The sequence below is a fragment of the Marmota monax genome, unplaced genomic scaffold (genome assembly GCF_021218885.2).
Source record: "Marmota monax isolate L192 unplaced genomic scaffold, Marmota_monax_Labrador192_F-V1.1 WCK01_AAM20220418_F8-fsc00089, whole genome shotgun sequence".
Classification (NCBI taxonomy): Eukaryota; Metazoa; Chordata; class Mammalia; order Rodentia; family Sciuridae; genus Marmota; species Marmota monax.
Window position 1 is genome coordinate 2,598,668 of NW_026694744.1, and position 21,308 is coordinate 2,619,975.

General features: G+C 38.8%; 1 protein-coding gene across 3 annotated transcripts in view; it reads left to right on the top strand.

Annotated features, from left to right (window-relative positions):
• Window positions 1-21,308, top strand: part of Pir (pirin) — a 99,813-nt gene that overhangs the window by 23,661 nt on the left and 54,844 nt on the right. For all 3 annotated transcript variants that reach the window (XM_046424306.2, XM_046424305.2, XM_046424304.2), the window contains exons 4-5: window positions 9,423-9,506; window positions 12,739-12,945. In XM_046424306.2, the coding sequence (XP_046280262.1) occupies window positions 9,423-9,506; window positions 12,739-12,945 (291 nt within the window). The remainder of the gene's footprint in view (window positions 1-9,422; window positions 9,507-12,738; window positions 12,946-21,308) is intronic.

A 21,308-nucleotide genomic window follows, 5' to 3' on the forward strand; every position in this document is an offset into this window, starting at 1 on the left:
TTTTGTATTTTATTTAGACTCAGGGTCTCACTGAGTTACTTAGTGCCTCACCATTGCTGAGGCTGGCTTTGAACTTGCAATCCTCCTGCCTCAGCCTCCAGAGCTGCTTAGATTATAAGCATGCGCTACCACACCCGGCCCAATGTTCATTTTATACATGCATAAATTGAGCCTCCAAGAAATTAAAGGACTTCACCCCACATCTCACACCTGGTAAATAGCAAACCTGAGATTCCAACCAGGGCACCCAAACTTGACTGATTTCTGGAGACAGAGCCATGTCAACAATGGGAAGTGAAAGCAGGAGTCCCCGAAGCATCTGGGCCTCTTCAGGGTGTGACACAGAAATGTCATGAAGGGACCTAGTAGAATTTAAAGTAGCTGGGTTTGCCTGTGGGCTAAACACCTGAACTGTGTTGGTCATTTTCTTCCTTTTTAATTAAAACTACTTTTTGTTTCTTGTGAAGGTACCTATGTGGGGTTTTGGATTAGATGAATCAGTTTAGTGGGATGATTTTTTTAGGTTTTTGAGTGATTGCTCAAGTTGGCAAATCCTTGTTAAACATTGTTAAAATATTTGTGTAAACTAGCTTGTGTTCTTCATTGTATGGATTCTGACATCATATTTCTATCCCTGACACTAGTTAGCAGAGTCTATTATGCAGGCTGTTCCTTGGTGGCATTTCTCATCAGCCATATATGACCTCAACTTGTGTTTTCGTTTTGTTTTACTCAGCTACCAAGAGGCAGGGGAAAAAGCTACCACTTAAGGGCAAATGTAAATGAAAGAAAAATATAATTTCCCCTATGATATAAACTTTTTGCTTTAAAGAAAAAGTCTTGCATCTTATTGCGAAACAGAATGAGGCACCCACACTCTTCCTTCTAGGTACCATTTGGAAAGAAACAACAAACTATATTTTCTTTTGGGTTGTAATTCTTCAGAATTAATTTACAGTTCCTTGAGGGACACCTTTCCTAAATTACATATGGCAAGTGACACTTTTCTGTCATCACTGTTATGGGTTTGTTTCTTTCTCTCTCCATACACAAACACAAAGAAATAAGAATTGACAAGGAAGCAAAAATATTTAGTAAAGATCCATGGAAAGGTCTAGAAGGAGGAAAGGAGGAAGACAGACCAAGAAGCACATCAACTGCTTTAAGAAAACACCTGGTTCAGATTACAAACTTCTTACTTAATTGGACACACACACAACCCTTGACTTTAAACATAACACTCAGAATTCGTCAGCCACCCACGGCAATTCTCCAGGTGTTTGTGATTATGTAATGCCCTCAAAAATCATCTGGATTGTGTCAGCTCTCAGAAGTACTGCTTAACTTTTTGTAAAAAGAAATCCTCTACGGACATTAATTTATATGTAAGGTCTCAGGGTAACATTTATAGCACTTAGCCAAAAATAAAAGATTATAATAAAAGGTCAGGGTTTCCTTGGTTTCTGAGGAGGTTTTTTTGCTTTAAGTAGTAAAAGGTAGGCATTATGTGTTCAATAATTCTTCATTGACCAGACTTCTAATTCAGATTTTATAGTCTTTGGGGTGGGAGAAACAATGTTTACTTTATTAATAATCAGGGAGAAAGAGAAGGTCCACACTGCAAACGTGAAGGAAAAGGGGAGACGACTATCTTTGCAATTTTTGAGAACAGGGTTGAAGTTGCTCTCCAAAATCAAATTTGAAAATTAAAAAACAAAACAAAACAAAACACCTCTCCTCTCTTGGTGTCCACTTAAATTTTCATCTTTAAATGAGTCACAACACAATTTATTTATTTATTTTTTTAAGTTCCCTGGCATATTTTCTGATGATTAGCAAGTTGAAAGTCCTTAGGCTTGGATAACTGAAAATTTGGGGATGGAAAATAATATGATTGGAAAGGGACTATTTGAGAACCCAAAGGGGAGCTTCAGTACCAACACAATGGGAATGGCTTTTCTTATCCAATTATTTAAATTGAAAGTGTATATGTAGGGCTTGGGCTGTGGCTCAGTGGTAGAGCACTTGCCTAGCATGTGTGAGGCATGGGGTTCAATCCTCAGCACCACATAAAAATAAATAAAATAAAGGTATTATGTCAATCTACAACCAAAAATATTTAAAAATAATGTATGAGTAGCAGGAAAAGGAATGCCATTCTAGACCCACTCCTTAGAGTTTAGTTGACTGTTGTTTGAAAATTGGAAAGTTTTTACTCCTATTCTGACACGAATATCCTCTATAAAAATTACAGGTCTTTTCCACCTAGTATACATGTTAAAGTCTGAGCTATATGGCCTTATATGTGATAGGGAGTTATTCTTCTTATTCTTCATATTTCTTCTTATGTCTCCTTGCTTTTCTGTTCATCTGTGGTTCACCTAAGCAGGGAACAGATATTTACCAGCATCTACATGCATAGAAAGAAGCAGAACACTTATTCTCATCCCGCTGATTAGAGGCAGCATCTTTATTTTTTCTAAAATAAAAAGCTATTTCCATTAGAAAAGTAAATTAATCATTGCCAAAATTCAAACTATCAGAAAAATGGAAGATTTTCTTTCCATTTTTATTTATTTTCAATAATATATACCTGCAATTCCGTTACTTGAAGATGACTGCTGTTCACATTTGGGTATGTGTCTATCTGAGCACTTTCATGTACACTAACAATAACTGGATAAAATTTTACTGATTGAACCCATTTAAAAACACTTGTATTTGACTCCTTTATAAATGGAGTTGCTGTTCTTTGACCTATTTTTTTTGATTAAATAATCATTGATTTTTTTCTGTGTCAATAGAGATCTATACCACTTTTTTATCAATTGCATAGTATTCTCTTATATGGCTATATTATAATTAAGTGTCTGATATTAATCCATCACCTAGATTGTTTCTGTCTTTTTTTCTATTGTAATAAATATTGCAAAGGATAGATTTCTGCAGACATTTTGTATTTCTTTTGTCTCATTAGATTCTAATCTTGGAAGTATATTATTTATATTTAATTCATCCACTGGAATATGGTTTTCTATTTGGTGGGAGTTTTCTCATATGATCACTCAGTAATTCCAATACTGTTTATTGGAAAATGCTTGTCTGCCCCTCTGATTTAAGATCGCTGTTATCAAATATTAATTTCACATACAAATGGCTCTTTTGTTCCTGTGTCAATGTTGTACTGTCACTGTTACCATAGTAAGTCTCTAGGTATGATGAGTTTTATAGTTAAAAACCTATAACCTCTAATTTCTGAAGCCATCTGCCTATCACCTGCTAGAGTAAAGGTTCTGCCTAGGCTGTTCTGTTCACAGTGAACCTTAACAGCATTGTTTTGCACGATGAAACATGGAGAGTCCTCTGTTAGCTAGCCTGGATTTGTAGTATAGTAAGTGCTTTATAAATATTTGGTTCCAAGAACTGGTACCGAACACGGTTAGCTCAAGAAGAGGAGGGTTTACTCTCAGGCTACAAGATAAAACTTCAACAGCACCACAATACAGGTCTTTTATTGCCTTGGTTTGGGATATGAAGAGGCATAATGAATAATGAGCTGGTTCCCAGCTTGAGTTGTCAACCAATTGAGAAGATTAAAAAAAAAAGAAAAGAAACATGGCAGACAAAAATGTACCTTCATTTCTGATAAGGCTGATATTGGAGAAGGTGGCTTATATCTGCAGGCAGGTCATGCTCCTGAAAACTAGGCAGACATACTCAGATCTCACTAACAGTGTTGGACCCCTGAATGCCACTTCTATGAGGGCTGGTCCCCTCCCAGAGGCCAAGAACTAAAGAGGACTCTTACTTTCGGGGCGGGGCTGAGATCTAAGAGGAAGGGGAAAGAAAGCAGTTCAGCTTTGCAAGCTCAGTTTCTTCTTTCAAGTCTACTTGACTGTGAAGGGGAGGGTGAGGTACAAGAGGCAAAGTGTGGCCTGCGAGGTGGCGCACACGTGCCATTCCAGTGGCTTGGGAAGCTGAGACAGGAGGATCATGAGTTCAAAGCCAGCCTCAGAAAAAGCGAGGCCCTAAGCAACTCAGTGAGACCCTGTCTCTAAAGAAAATACAAAATAGGGCTAGGGGTGTGGCTCAATGGTCAAATGCCCCTGAGGTCAATCCCTGGTAGCCCTCTCCAAAAGAAAAGAGGCAAAGTGTGTTGATATTAATGAAGTTTCCTTCATGCCGAAGCATACATCAAAAAAGGGAGCACAGGTTCTAAGCCTTTGTGGAAGGTCCTACCCTGCTTTAATCAGCTGTGACTGATGGAGCATTACTCACATGGAATGGGTGAGAATATGGCAGTAGGAGGCTAAAGTTATGGATCAATCCAGAATAGTACTATTATTTGTTTTATTTCTAGGAACTTTCTCATCTCCCTGTTGCCATTCCCATTTGTTGGATGAGTCCTGTTTTTTTTTTTTTTCTCACTTCTTGACTTTCACACATGCCTGGAATACACTTCCTGCCCATCACCACCACCATCTTTTTTTTCCTGGTATACTCCTATCCCTCACCTCCTCTGAGGAGCTTTACCTTGCACTCAAGTGTTAGTAAAATACCCACCTGTCCTTATCAGCACCATGTTCTAACTTGGCAGGATGCAAGTTCTCTGTTTTACTTCCTGCCTGATATTTGTCTTTCCCATGAGAACAGAAGCTTCATGAAGACAATTAACATATCTGTCTTTTCTACTCTTTTTGTTTTTAATCTTCTCCCAACATGATATATAGAACTTATAAAGGAATAGTGTAGATGAATTCATCTTCTTAATGTTTTTAAATGATTATCATAGGTTTTATACCTTTGAATTGATGATCTTATGATTATTTTCCCCAACACAAATTTATAGGAAAAATGATTTTAAAAACACATTGCCACTTATGAGTTATAAAATAACTTTTTGAATTTCATGTTAAATGGCTACTTAGGTCTACTTTTTATACTTTGTTATAAAGCAAAGACATACTACAAAAGCAATCTAGCCTGAATATATTTGAGAGGTTCTTGTGTAGAGGAGAAAATAATTATGTTTGTGTAAAACAGAAGTATCTGATGTATATGTTAAGAACTTCATAACTAGTTTTTCTTTTCTTTTTTTAAATTGATGGACCTTTTCTTTATTCATTTATTTGTATGTGGCGCTGAGGATCAAACCCAGTGCCTTACACATGCTAAGCAAGCACTCTACCACTGAGCCACAACCCCAGCACTCCCCCCGCCTTTTTTTTTTTTTTTTGACTTATTTCAGACAAGAGGCCTAACAGTGTTGGCCTATTTTTTATTAGGTACTGGGGATTGAACCCAGTGGCACTTAATCACTAAGCCACATCCCCACCCCTTTTTATTTGTTTATTTATTTATGAGATGGGGTCTTGCTGTTATGGTTTAGTTTTTGTTTTGTTTTGTTTTTGTGGTGCTGAGGATTGAACCCAGGGCCTTGTGCATGCGAGGCAAGCACTCTACCCAACTGAGCTATATCCCCAGCCTGCTGTTATGATTTACATGTGAGGTGTCCCCCAGAAGTCCATGTGTGACACAATGCAAGAGGGTTCAGAGGAGAAATGAAAGATTGGGTTATGAGAGCCTTTACCCAATCAGTGACTTAATCCCTGATGGTATTAACTGAGTGGTAACTGGAGGCAGGTGAGGTGCTGCTGGAGGAGGTGATTCACTGGGTCATGGCTATGGGGTATATATTTTGTGTCTGGAGAGTAGAGACTTTCTCCCTTGCTTCCTGATCGTCACCTAGAGCTGCTTCCATCTGCCATGATGTCTACTTCACCTCACCATGATGTCCACCTCATGGAGCCTGCTGTCTATGGACTGAGACCTCTGAAACCATGATCCCCTGAATAAACCTTTTCTCCTCTACAGTTGTTCTGGTTGGGTCTTTCAGTCGCAGCAGGAAAAAAAAAAAAGCTGACTAAAACACTCACTGAGTTACTTAGGGCCTTGCTAAATTCCTGAGGCTGGATTTGAATTTGTGATCAATCCTTCTGCCTCAGCCCCTCTGGAGCCACTGAAATTACACGCATGGGCCACTGTGCCCAGACATAACTAGTTTTTTTTTCAATATATATATTTTTAGTTATAGATGGACACAATATCTTTATTTTATTTATTTATTTTTATATGATGCTGAGGATTGAACCCAGTGCCTCATGCCTGCAAGGCAAGCGCTCTACCACTAAGCTACAACCCCAGCCCCATAACTAGTTTTTCTTACCTCTTCGGCATAGTTTTTTTTTTTTCCTTCTTCTTTAAATAATAGTTTCACTTGCTTTTTTTAGTTGAGATTTAGGGAATTGGTAACAGTTGCAAGTTCAAGAAGTTGGTAAGAAGCATAATTCATTCTTTTAAAATACTGACTTAAACTGCTATATTTGGTTGAAAATTAAGTCTAGATACATAATAATAGATGTTGGGATTTTAATCACAATTGGCTTTTTCTGGTTCATTCATTTAATAATGGTTGATAAAATTTTGAAGTGAAATTTCTGGTATTAAAAAAGATAATGATATTAGGAAAATATTGAGATAGCTAAAGTATGAAAAAGTCATCCAATAATGTAAATGTTAGAAGTTGTTACCCTTAAGCCTGAGGTAAGGAGCCCTGAGTGGTTTGCAGATAAACAGCATTTTTTTAATGTTCCTTTCAGGACTATCTGGGCTGATTGGCAATTCCTGTAGGAGTAAAAGATGAATTTCACAAATGTTTACAAATTGAGCAAAACGGTTGTCAAATCTAAATAGAATGTACAAAGAGATCCTTGTATCTTGACACACATGACATTTTAAGTCTTACATGCTAAATTGTGCATTTCAAAAAACAATATTACTACATCCCTTAGGTAATTAAAAATTCTAAGTATTTGGTTTCTCTTTAATCCTTGTTTTCTAGGGTAATCATAATAGCCTTAAAAATGAGAATTTTAGAACTGCTTGATTTTTTTCTTATAAAAATTATTTTTTCACATATTTATTGGCTCATTATAGGTGTATATAATGGTGAGATGTTGTTATGTAATTTGTACATGCACATGATATAGCAGTATAATTTGGCCAATAACACTCCCCAGTACTTTCTCCCTTGATTTTTTTTCCTTTTAGTAAAATAATGATAGGAGGGAGGCTCAACTTTCTTCTGCTTTTCAGAGTTTTCCACCCATACAAAATGCTCACCATTGTTGACTGTTGATTTTCAAATTCATTTTTCTAGATCATATTGTCAAATAGAAATTTTTGTAAAGATGGAATATTTGCCAGGCATGGTGGCGCATGCCTGTAATCCCATCAGCTTGGGAGGCTGAAACAGGAGGATCACGAGTTCAAATCCAGCCTCAGCAACAGTGAGGCCCTAAACAACTCAGTGAGACCCTGTCTCTAAATAAAATACAAAATAGGGCTGGGGATGTGGCTCAGTGGTCGAGTGCCCCTGAGTTCAATCCCTGGTACAAAAAAAAAAAAAAAAGAGATGGAAATATTCTGTAATATTCCCCATCCATTATGGTAGCCATTAGCCACTTGGGGCTATTGAGCTATTAAAATGTGGCTGGTGCAACTGAGGAGCTGAATTGAAATTTTATTTGATTTTAATTAATTTAAACTTCAGCAGCCCCATATGGCTAGTGGCTACTCTGTTGGATAGCACAGAATTTCCATTTTTAGATTCAATATGGACATAAGTCCAGAAAAGTGGACTTTATGTGAATTTATTTGACATATTTCATAAGAATTTATTGAGTACCTAGTAAATTTGTGTGCCTAGTGTGAGAAATGTTTCATTTGGACTCTCTGAATTGGCTTTTAGGGGAAAGTATGGAGATCTGAGATGCATCATCCCACAAACCTGTGAACAAGGCCTTGGTAGCAGGGACCTTACTATTTCAACAGGAGTTGCCCTCTTTCACCCTGAGCTACAGGGCCATCGTCTACCTGCTGAGGGAGTGAGCCCAGTAACTGGCTATGAGCTCTGGCATGCCAGGGCTGTTGCATCTGAAATGCTCTCAAAGACTTTGCATGGGTGGGTAGTGTGACCCTGTCATTGAGACTCCCTCAGCTTGCTTTACTTTCTTAATTATTCCCAACATTTTTTTTTTGAGTACCAGAGATTGAACTCAGGGCCACTCAACCACTGAGCCACATCCCCAACCCTATTTTGTATTTTATTTAGAGACAGGGTCTTGCTGAGTTGCTTAGCACCTTGCCTTTGCTAAGGCTGGTTTTGAATTTGTGATCCTCCTGCCTCAGCCTCCCAAACCACTAGGATTACTGAGTGCACCACTGCACCCAGCACTCTTGACATTTTCCTCAACAAATTTTTGGTGGAAAAATCCAACAACTCTTCCCTGACACTTGATACTTTTGTCTTCCCCTCCCCCAGTTTTATTGATACAGAAGACAAGTTAAAAAAATGTACAATGTGATGTTTTGATACATGTATTCAATATGGAATGATTATCACCTCACATAGTTACTTTGTATGTGTGTATATGCTGAAGATCTACTACCTTATCAAATTTCACATATACAGTGCATTATTAAGAACTCTAATTACATGCTGTGCAGTGGGTGTCCAGAAATTTTTGATCTTATAACTGCAAGTTTATACCCTTTGACCTACATTTCTGTATTTTTCCTGTCCCTGATCCCTGGTAACCACCCTTCTACTTTCTGTTTCTATAAATGAGATCATGCAATATTTGTCTTTCTGAGTCTGGCTTATTTCACTTAACATAATGTCCTCTGGCTTCATCTATACTGTTGGAAATGACAGGATATCCTACTTCTTTAAGACTTTGAATAATGTTTTACTATATCACAATTTCTTTATCTACTCACCCATTTGCAGACATTTAGATTGTGTCCAGACCTTGGCTGAAGAGTGTTGCAGTGAACATGGGAGAGCAGATATCTCTTCAAAATTTTATTTACTTTTTGAATATATACCTAGAAATGAGATTGCTGGATCCTGTGATAGTTCTGTTTTTTAAATTTATTCAGGAATGCCTATACTGTTTTCCATTGTGGCTCTACCAATTTACATTCTAACTAGGAATATATAAGGGTTCCCTTTACGCCACATCTTCATCATCACTCATTATATTCTGGCCATTTAATAATAGCCATCCTGACAGGTGTGAATTCATATGGCATTGTGGTTTTGATTTGCATTTCTTTGATAATTAGTGATGCTAAATATTTTCACTTATACCTGTTGGTCATTTTATGTCTTCTTCGAAAAAATATGTATTCAGTTTCTTTGCCCATTTTCTCCCCCCATGGGAAAGCAACTTGAAATAGGAGAAAATAGTTTGCAAACCATGATAAGGAACTCATACAAGCCAATAACAAGAAACCACACATAATCGAATTTTAAATTGGGCAGAGGATCTACTTTTTCTTCTGTTTGTTTTTTAAAGGTATCTTATCTTCTGGAAGGGGGAAGCATGGCCCATGAAGACTTCTGTGGACATGTTGGTAAAATGAACCCAGGAGATGTGCAGGTATAGCTAAGGGGAAGGGATTGCTGATGGTTTAATAGTCTTTGGGTGTGTCCTTGATCTTGCTCATTTCTAGTGCATTCACGCTTTCTGTCCTCTCTCTGTACTATTTCTGACCTCTCCCTTTTTTTTTTTTTGGGAGGGGGGCTACCAAAGATTGAACTCAGGGGCACTCAACCACTGAGCCACATCCCCAGCCTTATTTTATATTTTATTTAGAGACAGGGTCTTGCTGAGCTGCTTAGCTCCTCACTTTTGCTGAGACTGACTAAGTTTGAAATCCTCCTGCCTCAGCCTCCCAAGCTGCTGGTATTACAGGTGTATCCCACTGGGCCTGGCTTGATCTCTCCCTTTTTATGGATCCTTCCACTTAGCTTGGAAACCTGCACAGGTGTATTTGACCCCCTCAGTCACTTTCTGGTTCCCAACTATCTTTTTTTTCCCCATATTTTTCAAAAGAATAATCAAGAGCAACTATCTCAGCTTCTTTTTCCTCCATTTTCCCCCTTCTGCTTACTGAATCAGATTGGTTTCTCAGCAGCCCCTTCTCAAAGCTTTATGAAATGGTTCAGGCAGTAATCACTTGTGATGTCCCAATTGCCAAATTCAGTCCTCATCTTTCTAGATCTCTCTGAAGCATCAGAGATGGTTTACTACTTATCTTCTAACTCAATTGCAGGATTAGGTGTTGTCATTTAAGATAATAACCCAAACTCCTGCCCCATCCCAGTCTTACCTGAGATATATGATAATTAAAAATCCCCAAGAAGTGCTTGGATCATCTTTGTCAGTTCTAGAAATCTGAACACTGTATTGGATACTCTCTGGAATCATTTAAATATTTGTGGGATGATAAATGCACATATGTGAATTATGGTGTTTCAAAGAATACAAAATTTAAAGACAGAAAAGCAAAAAGGACAAAAAGTCATGGTGAAAAGTCAATAGTAACCTCTCACTGGAGCAGAACATAAAATAGAGCCCGTCTGGAAAGGTAGACATGATGAGTGGGTGTGTCCAGATTATGGGAAGCGGGGACTGTTGCCAGTGACATCATCAGGCTGTTTCTGCAGCCATATATGTGAGGTGTTGGCCGACACTTCTATCATTATAACTTCACGTTTGGTTAGGATGGTGGTTGCATAGTATTTTTCAGTTTATTTAGCATTTTCACATGAAGGATCTCATTGAAGTAAGTACTGTTTTTATTTCATTTTAAAAATGAGAGAATAAGGATTTCAAAATGTTAAAAAAATAAAAAGATGCCCATGGCTGCAGAGCTAGCAAATAGTGAGGAAAGAGAACCTTTTTCTCCCCTTGTAAATCCAATGGGTGGGCCATTTTAAGAAAAGTATTGCTAACCTAGGTTATGTGAAAAGGTTAACAAAGCATTGAAACTATGGAGAGATGAACTTTGATGGAACAGGAAAATGCTTTAAATTGGGAGGATGTCTTTGAAGAACACCAATAGCTATTGTCAGACAAAACAAATTTTGGATCTCAGATTTAATCAGCCTTGTTAAATGGACGATAGAGAGAAATCTATTTAAACTTAATGAAGGAAAAAAATCTCTAACATATGACTGGTTTTCTTGGTCCTTGAACTAATAATGCTGATTCTTGCCTCAAAGCCTTTATCATATGCTACTGTTACCTTTTGGAGCCCTCTTTCTCTCCCCCTTCCCCTAGTCAATCCTTACTCTGCCTAAAAGTTTCACCTTCGGGTAAGCTATTTTGAACTGCACCACCACATCATATGCTCTCATAGAACCTTGGCACAGTGCTGAGTGCAATTGTGAAGTCAAGAGTGATTTTATGCAATGATTTATTTAAGGATTTGTTTCCTCCCATAAGGGCTGGATGGAGGATGATATTGCCTCATAGCTTCTTGGCCCACCTCTGAGTTCAGGTGATGACAGTTCTTAGGTGTGTACACAGCACAGCATCTCCAGTGCTGCTACTCTTCTGGAGGGCTTTCTTCAGCCCATATACCAGCAGCCTTGATGTGCCAAGAATATGGAGGGATGGAAATGGAAATCAAAATGTCCTAGATTGGGCTGGGGTTGTGCTCTGTGGTAGAGTGCTTGCCTAGCATATGTGGGGCTCTAGGTTCGATTATCAGCACCGCATATAAATAAATAAAGGTCCATTGAAAACTAAAAAAGAAAAAAAAAATTTTAAATGTCCTAGATTCCCTTCTCCTCCATGCAGTAATTCTAAAGTGTATTTTCCAGTGATATTGAGTCCCAGGTGTCCAGATACCCTGCTCACTAATACCCGTCTGTGGCTTTCTGCCCTATCACCTGCACTTGTGCTTTTGCATCACTTTCCAAATAAACTACCTGAAGATAGGCCCTTGTTTCAGGTTCTTCTGTGGCATAACCCAAGCTAAGACAAGCAGGAAATGTACCCCTAAGGCTGGGCTCCATCCCTTCACTCCCAAGTTCCAAGGTTAGTTTCTGGAGCTGGCCCCTAATATGTTCTTCTTCTTCTTCTTTTTTTTTTTTTCAGTTGTAGATGGACATAATACCTCTATTTTATTTATTTTTATATGGTGCTGAGGAATCGAACCCAGTGTCTCACACATGCTAGGCAAGCATTCCACCGCTAAACCACAACCCGAGCACATATTGGTCATGCAGTCACATATATACACACAGACCAAAAAAATAAAAAGACCCACACATATATCTTCCAGGTGCTGGGCATACTGGTTGCTGATGGCTCATTGCTCCATCTCTCCTTTCCAAAAGTTGGCCACGTTGCCGCAACTTGGGACATTCCTAAAGGTTTTTCTCTATTCTGGAGCTCCCTCTCAGATTGGTTCAGCCCTGTGTTGTAACTGGATTGCTGGTTGGCTTCTCCCCCTGCCCAATACTGCTTTCTTCATTTAAGTTGTATCTCCCAAGAGTGCTCCCCAATATATTGTCTGCCTGCAACTCTCCACCTTGGAGCTCAACCTAACACTCAGGGATATCCTGGAGAGGATTCTTCCATGTGCAGGAATTCCATTTCTGATGCTTCAATTTCAAATGAAGCAGCATGGCAAGCATTTGGAAAATTGGAAAGGGGTCTAGCAATCTTCATTGATGTGTGTTATTTCTCATATTGCCCAAGGACTGTGAGAGCAGCACCTGTAAGATACATCACTTAGAGATGATGTTGTAATTGTCCCACATGCAGATGTGTTAGGGGCTGGGCTACCTTATCTTTCCTGTTGGTTTGATGTTTGCAGTGGATGACCGCTGGCCGGGGCATTCTGCACGCTGAGATGCCTTGCTCTGAGGAGCCAGCCCATGGTCTGCAACTGTGGGTTAATTTGAGAAGCTCAGAGAAGATGGTGGAGCCACAGTACCAGGAACTGAAAAGTGAAGAGATCCCCAAGCCCAGTAAGGATGGTGTGACAATTGCTGTCATTTCTGGAGAAGCCCTGGGAATAAAGGTAAGCCATATTGTTATTGTATGTCTGTGAAATGTGGGGCATGAGGTAACATAGGGCTGGCCCCATTGTTGGCTCTCACAAGGTTTATTATAGTTTGTGTTTCACGGGATGATCTTGGCTTCAGAGGTATCAGAATAAGTACAACCTAAGGGAACCCAGAAATTTTTTTGCTGTGTGCAAACTCATACAGTTAAGAAAATTACAAGGGTACATATCCATGTAAGAATTTGGTCAAAAAGCAATTTTCAAGGTATGTCTTAATATGTGTGCAGATTTATCCTAATCCCTTTCACTTGTAGTATCTATTCAATGCTTTGAATTAAAACGCATTGGCACTACAAGATTGCTGCCTTTAAGAAACAAACAAGAGAACAAAGAACAGGACCCACTCTGCTCCATAAAGATTTATGTAGATTATTTATGACCAACTTAGTAAGTAAGGGAAGCACACTACTGCAGTATACAGAGGTGGTTTTTAAAAGTTAATTTGACCCTTTATTTAACCCATACACAACATGCCCTGTGTGTAGCTGAGACTTTGTACTGTTTAGGTTTAGGGCCCCACCTTTTGTCACATCGAATCAATTGATGTAAACATTATGGACATGTTTATGGGAGGAAAGAAGTGTGGCAAGCATTGTGCTCTTACACACTGGAACCGCTGGCTGGGGAGGCTGATTCCTCACACCAGCCAATTGGAGGTGGGGTTTCCCAGAGGCAGACCCTGTAGAGATGCAGGCTCCTGGGCAAGTGATTTTAAGGAAAGTGCTCCTGGGAATAGGAAAAGGAAGCAGGACAAAGTTGGGGAGGAAGTCAAGCAAGGGTACCATCTCAGGCAAAGTCCTAAAGAGGGAGGCTTTAACCTGATCCTGATAGGGATGGTGGAAGATGGGTCTGACTCAGTGTTATCCTTACCCGCCCCAGGCAAGGAAGCTAGGCATTCATTCCCCCACATCCACTTGTCATTGGTTATGGCCATTGACTTTGGGGCTAGAGGGGGTCCCAGAAATGATCAAAAGTGATCTGATGGGTCAAATAATGGTACAGCAGCAGTAGTTACCCCTGATCAAACTTTTACATTTTTAGTACCCAAACAATCAGCTCAAAAGGTAGAGCTTAATGCAGTTTTACAAGCTTTTGTGATGTTTAAAGATTCTGTATTTAATTTATTTTCTGATAGTCAGTATAGTATCTCTTGAAGATGCTGGTAGGATTTCCCCTTCTTCTACTGTTTTCTCTTTGCTTTCCACTATACAAAGTCTAATCTGGGACAGAAAAGATCCATTCTTTATAGGACATATCAGGGCACATACAGGATTGCCTGGAGCCCTTAGTTTGGGCAATGATTTAGCAGATAAAACTACACATGACATACATATTTTCTCTACACGAGAACATGAAGATCTTGGGAACTACTTTGTCATTCTTCCAGCAGACCACCAACACTTAAAACTATTTGAAATACTTACTTATTAGTATTTTAATTTTAACTTTTTATGTGTACCGATGAGGATAATGCCTTGGCAGTGGCTGCTAACTTACCACTCAATAGGATGTATTACATGGTTAACAGACTGGTTATGATTATAGGTTGGGATTTACCAATTTTTCTTTCTTCTGTATTATAACCACAGTTTTTGAACCTATCCCATGTCTCGATGCATGTATTATTTTGCTTTTTGTTTCCAGTGTACACAGAAGTAATTGAAGAAAAAAAAAATTCCAAGTTCTCTCTGTGAAGCATAGCTGACTTTTCTCCACCCGCTGGAAGGCCTATTGCTTACTTTGCCTCAGTTGGAAATGACCTTTCTTTGTGTTTCTGTGACCCGTTTCTCTTTTGCCCAGCATTAAACAGTGCCCTTTTCCACTATTTGTGAAGACTTTCCTCTCTTTCAGTCTGCAGAGGAGAGTTAGCATCCTGTGAGGCCTTCCTGGAGTTAGGCCAAAGGTCATCACTGGGTATAGTGAGGTCTAAGGGGAGCTTTGTTAATGCAGTTGTGAAACTGTTCCCTCTATCCCATGTGATATTTTTTCATTGTGTTTCTGGGACTCTAGGACTCTAGGGACATAACTTTCAGGGAGTGGATGGTGGAAGGCAGGTAGTTCCTCCTCCCCTTCAGCCAAAGCACAAGACTGTCCGGTTGCGTGTATTGGAATTATCTGTAAGATTTCATTTAGAAAAAGATTTGAGCTGTCTGCAGCTAAAAAGAGAACTTGGACCAGTGATTTAACAGATAAGCAAAGCCAGCAATATCATGAATCCTTAGAGTTTACAAATGTTTTTCATTTATAGAAAACACAAGGCAATTTTAAGGTTGAAGCTGGTTCCAATTATAGGCAGGACATTTTAAAGCATTTCCAAGCAGGAGACCATGTGGTGTTACAATTGCAACCAGGAATTAGAAACCAGAGGTAATGTTTTAACTTTTGTGTGTGTGTGTGTGTGTGGTGCTGGGGATTGAACCCAGGGCCTTGTGCATGGGAGGCAAGCACTCTACCAACTAAGCTATATCCCCAGTCCCATTTCTTAACTTTTTCAAATAATGTTTTGGTAGCTGCTAGCCTCTATTGTTTCTTTTTTGTCAAGTAAAATCTCTAAAGTGAATTATATTCTCTTTGATTTGAGAGCATTTTAATATTAAGAGCCTCTTTGAACCATGAGTAGCATTAAATTTTGATTTCTGGAAGCAGCACTGGTCAGTACTTACCTGTGTGGACTCTGGAGATGGTGAGTTAGAATACCTACCATGAACCAGCTGTGCAGTCTTGAGCAAGCCACTTAATTTCTCTGTGTCTCACTTTTCTCATCCATAAAATAGGGTTTCTGTGAGGATTAAGTGACCTTTTATACAATAAGCTCTCAGAATAGTGCTGAACACATTTTAAGCACCACGTAAGTAGTAGGTGTTATTATTCTGGTAACCTTTGTTAGCCCAGGCAGGAACTGGGCTGAAATTTATATTTGCCATCTATACTAACAGGATTTGCTGCAATTTGGGAAAGATAATTAACCTGCTTTGAAGAAAGGACACCAGTGTGAGTCACTGAGGGCTATTGGTCATTTCTCTGTGGGTCTGATAAGAGACATAATTTTGTACATTTGAAGCCTTAATGTCTGCTCACCAAGGAATAACTCGGTGTTAAAAGGTCTAGATCTACTATAAAAACACACTGAATATTTTTTTTGCATCAGGAAGATAATTTCAAGTTAAATTACACAGTGAGACAGAGATTATACCTTACAAGAGAGTGCTGCATGTGTAACATATAGAATCAATAATAACTACCCTTCCTGCAACTAAAATATCTTGAAAATGAATAACATAGACTTAGTTATCATTGCAGTACTTCTCTGACTTTAATATTTATATGGCTTGCCTGGAAATCTTGATAAAATGCAGATTCTGATATAGCAGGTCTGCAGTGGGGGGCTGAGATGCTATCTTTTTTTTTTTTTTTTGGTACCAGGAATTGAACCCAGGGGTGCTTAACCACTGAAACACACCCCCAACCCTTTTTATATTTTATTTAGAGACAGGGTCTCACTGAACTGCTTAGTGCCTCGCAGTTGCTAAGGCTGGCTTTGAACTCATGATCCTCCTGCCTCAACCTCCCGAGTCTCTGGGATTATAGGCATGCACCACCATGCCTGGCTGTGATTCTGTATTTTAACAGACTCCTAGGTGGTGCTAATCCTGTGGGCTGCTAACTACCATTTGTAGTATGTATAAGAAGCACGGCATCCAGGTTCTGTGACTTTTGGCAAATCATATTTAATCTTTCTGGACTTCAAGTTCCTGCATCCACAGAAAAGGTGAGGAGCTTTTGTGTAAGATGCCATAACCTTAACTCACAACAAAACTGTCTTTTTGTTATTTCCAAGGCAGGATGTATCTTTGTTTCCCAGGTTGTATGTGTCTAAGCATTGATTTGGCTTTGGAAAGGCATAGCCAGTTTTGAGCAAGATTCTGCCAGGACAGCCCAGTCTAATGTGAAGGCTGAGAGGGGAGAAAAGATAAAAATGGGATAGTTTGAATAGTTTCTGTCACTTCTGGAAGGTCACAATCACATGTTTATTTCATGAGAATATGCAGTTCTCCAAACCCCATTCCATTCTTATCAGCCGGCCAATCAGCTATATTCCTTGCCAGCTCTCTGTGGAACACAATTCTTTTCCCAACAAATGCCTCTGACTTGCCTCCTGCTGCTCTAAATTCCATTAGTTATGTCAGAAGCAAGCCTCCAGGAGGCCTCAGCCCCACCCACCAGGGTCAGAGAAAGGCAATCTTGGAGCCAGATGGCTTGGGTTCAAGGCCAGCTCTGCCACTGACTTGCTTTGAAGAACTCATTTAAGCTTTCTGAGCCTCAGTTTTCTAATCTGTTAAATGGAGAGGACTATAGTGACTTAGTTCAAAGGGCTTTTGGGAGGATTGTATTAATAAATACATGTAAAATAGTTAGAATAAATACTCTGTGTTTGGCACAGAGTAAATTCTGTGTAAGTGGGTGCTATTTTTACTTCCTTTCCAAAGTGCTAGGACATGTTTATGTGGCCTATAAAGAATCTTCTTTCTGTTGGCAGACTGTGTCTTCCTGAATTGTATGTAACTACATTTTTAAAAATTTAGTGTTTAAAGGATTTTGCTAAACATCTCATGGAATTTTCTCAAATCTTTCTTTTTTTGGTATCGGGGATTGAACTCAGGGGCACTCAACCACTGAGCCCCATCCCCAGCCCTATTTTGTATTTTATTTAGAGACAGGGTCTCACTGAGTTGCTTAGACCTCACTTTTGCTGAGGCTGGCTTTGAACTTGCGATCCTCCTGCCTCAGCCTCCTGAGCCGCTGGGATTACAGGCGTGCACCACCTCGCCTGGCACTCAGATCATTTTGAATTCTATCTATTTCTCTATTTCAGGGCATTTTCAATGAAGCCCCATCCATTTTCTGCCTACTTGAGCTTGTTTCTGTTCCCTTGGTGAAATCTGTCCTTTCCTTCCCAAGCTCGGGAGGACATTTTTGCAAAGTAGCATTAAAAAAAAAAAAATGATTACATGTTCAAAACAGGTAGCACAGGCACATGCCCCCCCCCCCTTTTGCCTTTAAAGTACTCCAACAAGTTCATAGGTCTAGCTTGAAAACTATGACAGATATTCTCCTAATGGTAGAGGTTGAGTGAGACTGCGGGTTTGTGACAGAAGGCACTTGAGAGAATGGGCTTCAGCTGTCTCAGAGAGCAAGCAAACGGAAAACTATGCTAACTCAGAAAGGAACCTTTCCTTCCAGTGGCCTTTTTGATACTTTATTTTATGTATAAATCAGAATACTCTGTGATTGAATAGCAGATCTGTGAGTATAGATCTATAGATCTCTAATAAAGCTTCCCTTTGGGGTCCAGGTGGGGGTACATGGATAAACTCTCTGTATGTCTTTCCATTTTTAATTTTGAAAAAAACAGAGATGAAAAATTGTGGTATATATGTGTATTAAGAATTGTAATGCAGGAAAAAAAAAACAAAGCACATGTATAAAGACATGAATTGGCATGAACATACTTTATATACAAAGATGAAAAATTGTGCTCTATATGTGTAATAAGAATTGTAATGCATTCTGCTGTTGTGTATTTAAAAAAATAAAATCAATTAAATAAAAAAATGGGAATATTTATATATTTAAAACATCAAACAGAAAAGGAAAAAAACCCCAAATCTTGAAATTTTTTTTTTGTAGTTGTAGATGGATAGCATGCCTTTATTTTATTTGTTTATTTTTATGTGGTGCTGAGGATCGAACCCAGTGCCTCATATGTACTAGGCAAGTGCTCTGCCACTGAGCCACAACCCCGGCCCTAAAACCCTAATTCTTAAAATCAGAAACAAATGAAAAATCTACAGTTAGTGTAAAGATTTCAGCAATATAATCACACAGAGAAAACATTTATTTTCAGGGCTCTTAAACATAGTTCTCTGGCTGTACATTTTTGGTGGGGTAGGTTCTAAATACTCAAAGAATGGCACAAAATTTTTAAACTTCAGTGTGTGGTTTTATTGTTGGTGTTGGTATTATAATTTGGTAGCAGTTTTATGTATGTTATGAGATAAAACAAATGAATAAATTTGTTAGTGTTTTTAGGAATCAAGGTTTTTCAGCATAAGAAAACAGATACAATAGAATACAATAGACACTAGTATGGCTGTATGTATAATCGTGGCTGTAAAACCAATGTGATACTGTAATCTGTACATGTGGAAAAATAAGAATTCATACCCCATTTGAATCAAATGTATGATATGTCAAGATCATTGTAATGTTTTGAGCAACTAATAAAAAAATTAAAAAGAAAAAGGAAAACAGATACAAGGCAGCACGGTGGTGCACACCTATAATCCCAGCAGCTCCGAAGTCTGAGGCAGGAGGATCTCAAGTTCAAAGCCAGCCTCAGCAACTTAACAAGGCCTTAAGCAACTCAATGAGACTCTGTTTCTAAATAAAATACAAAATAAAGCCAGGGAATTGGCTCAGTGTTTAAGTGCCCCTGAGTTTAATCCCCTGTACTACCAAAAAAAGAGAAAGAAAGAAAACCAACAAAAGAGTTAATAATGTAATAGTCAATGCTAAACATTAAGTGGACACATAAAAATGAATGTCCATTTGTCTCTTTGAGGCAGTGTTTGTAGATCTAATATGATTTGATCACTTCGGGAATCCAAGATGCAATTTTATGTTTCTTTCTGATAATTTCATTTTCCATTGGCTTTTATTTGCAGCGATTTTTCTTAGGTCCATTTTAATTACGTGCTATGAAAAATGCTAAAAAAATAAAGTTCCACCTAAACAATTCACAATCATCATAACGAATTCTGGCAGAATTTCCCTTTTGAGACTTTAAATAAGTATATATAATTGACTAGATGGGGAGGACAAAGGAAAGGAACTATGAATATGAGGCAGAGAGCTTCCTGGTCTCCCTTTGGCTTAGGGGAAGGCGCTAAATAGCATTTGAGAGAAAGAATATTGCAAAGTACTATGGGAAAATGGAGTTGAGGGTTTCACCATTTTTATCTGCTTGCTGGTGCTCATAAAGGTCCAACCCAGCTGCCCAGCTCATCAGCATATTGACTTCCCTCTAGATCCACACCAGTATCCTATGTTCATTCATAACTGATGACATTTTTGGACTGGCACTTCTCATTTTGTATACTTCTCCCATTTCTCTGGGATCTCTGTTTATTCAGTCGTTAAGCACCCACTTCATGCACGTTGGAAACATGATATGAATAAGATACAGCCACTGTCCTCAAAAAAGCTCATAGCTGAGGGTGGGGAGAGAAGCTAGCAAACATCAGAACTATAATATGACATGGGAAACCCTAAAGTAACAGTATGCAAAAACTCCATTATAGTCCAGAGGAGGGAGAATTCAATCTGCTTGTATGGATGGAGGGAGGGAAAGAAAGAAAATAGAGAGGGCAGAGATTGTTTGATAATGGTTTGTATGTTCCTGAATCCCTCTCTTTGAAGATTTTAAACAGCAGGGCTTGAGGTTCAGGTAGTCCTATCTCATCTCAAATTTCTTGGAACAGTTTATTGTATGGTCCCTATCCAAAACAGGCCAGGTGGCCCGAGCATATGATCAGCATCATTCCACAGACAAGGGCAAAACTTGGTTTTGATTCAACATTGAGAATGGGCACAATTAGGTTGTTAGTCTTGCTTAGTAAATAAGAGAACACCAAAGAAATGCACCCAGCAACTTCAAAGAACTTGTGCTGTGGTAGGCAGCCATAGTTGGCACTTCATTTGCAGTTAGGAATGTTCAAATAAACAATGGTCAAGATCTGCTCAAATCAGCTGTACAAAAGGTTGCTCTTGCCCAGGGCAGCCCACTCACCCCAGAAATACCATTCTTGGTGTGCACAAAGGGTGCCAGATGTTCTTATTCCTTCAAGATGTCCCTGTTGACCCAGTCACCTAGGAAGTACATTCCAATGGTGTCAACAAGCCCTCTTCTGCCAGTAAATGAAGAATGGATAGGTACATTTTTAATCCAGAAGTTACATTCTGTTCTATTCATACATCCTTGGCCTTAGTGATCAGGATTATAAATTTGCTGGGAAAATTACACTAAGAGCATAATGAAAACTATAAAAAAACCAAGATGTCACCTTCAACAAAAGGTGAGTGGACATTTTAGCATATTGTTGTAATCACTCCTCTGGCTGGCAAGGCTTGCCTTTTAGGATATAATAAGTCTTTCCTCAGGAGCACATCATATTTTTTCTAACCATAGCAAAAAATATAGGATAGTGTCAAAGAACTTTCTGTAGATGACTCTAGCATATTGTATTAAAAAGTTGAGA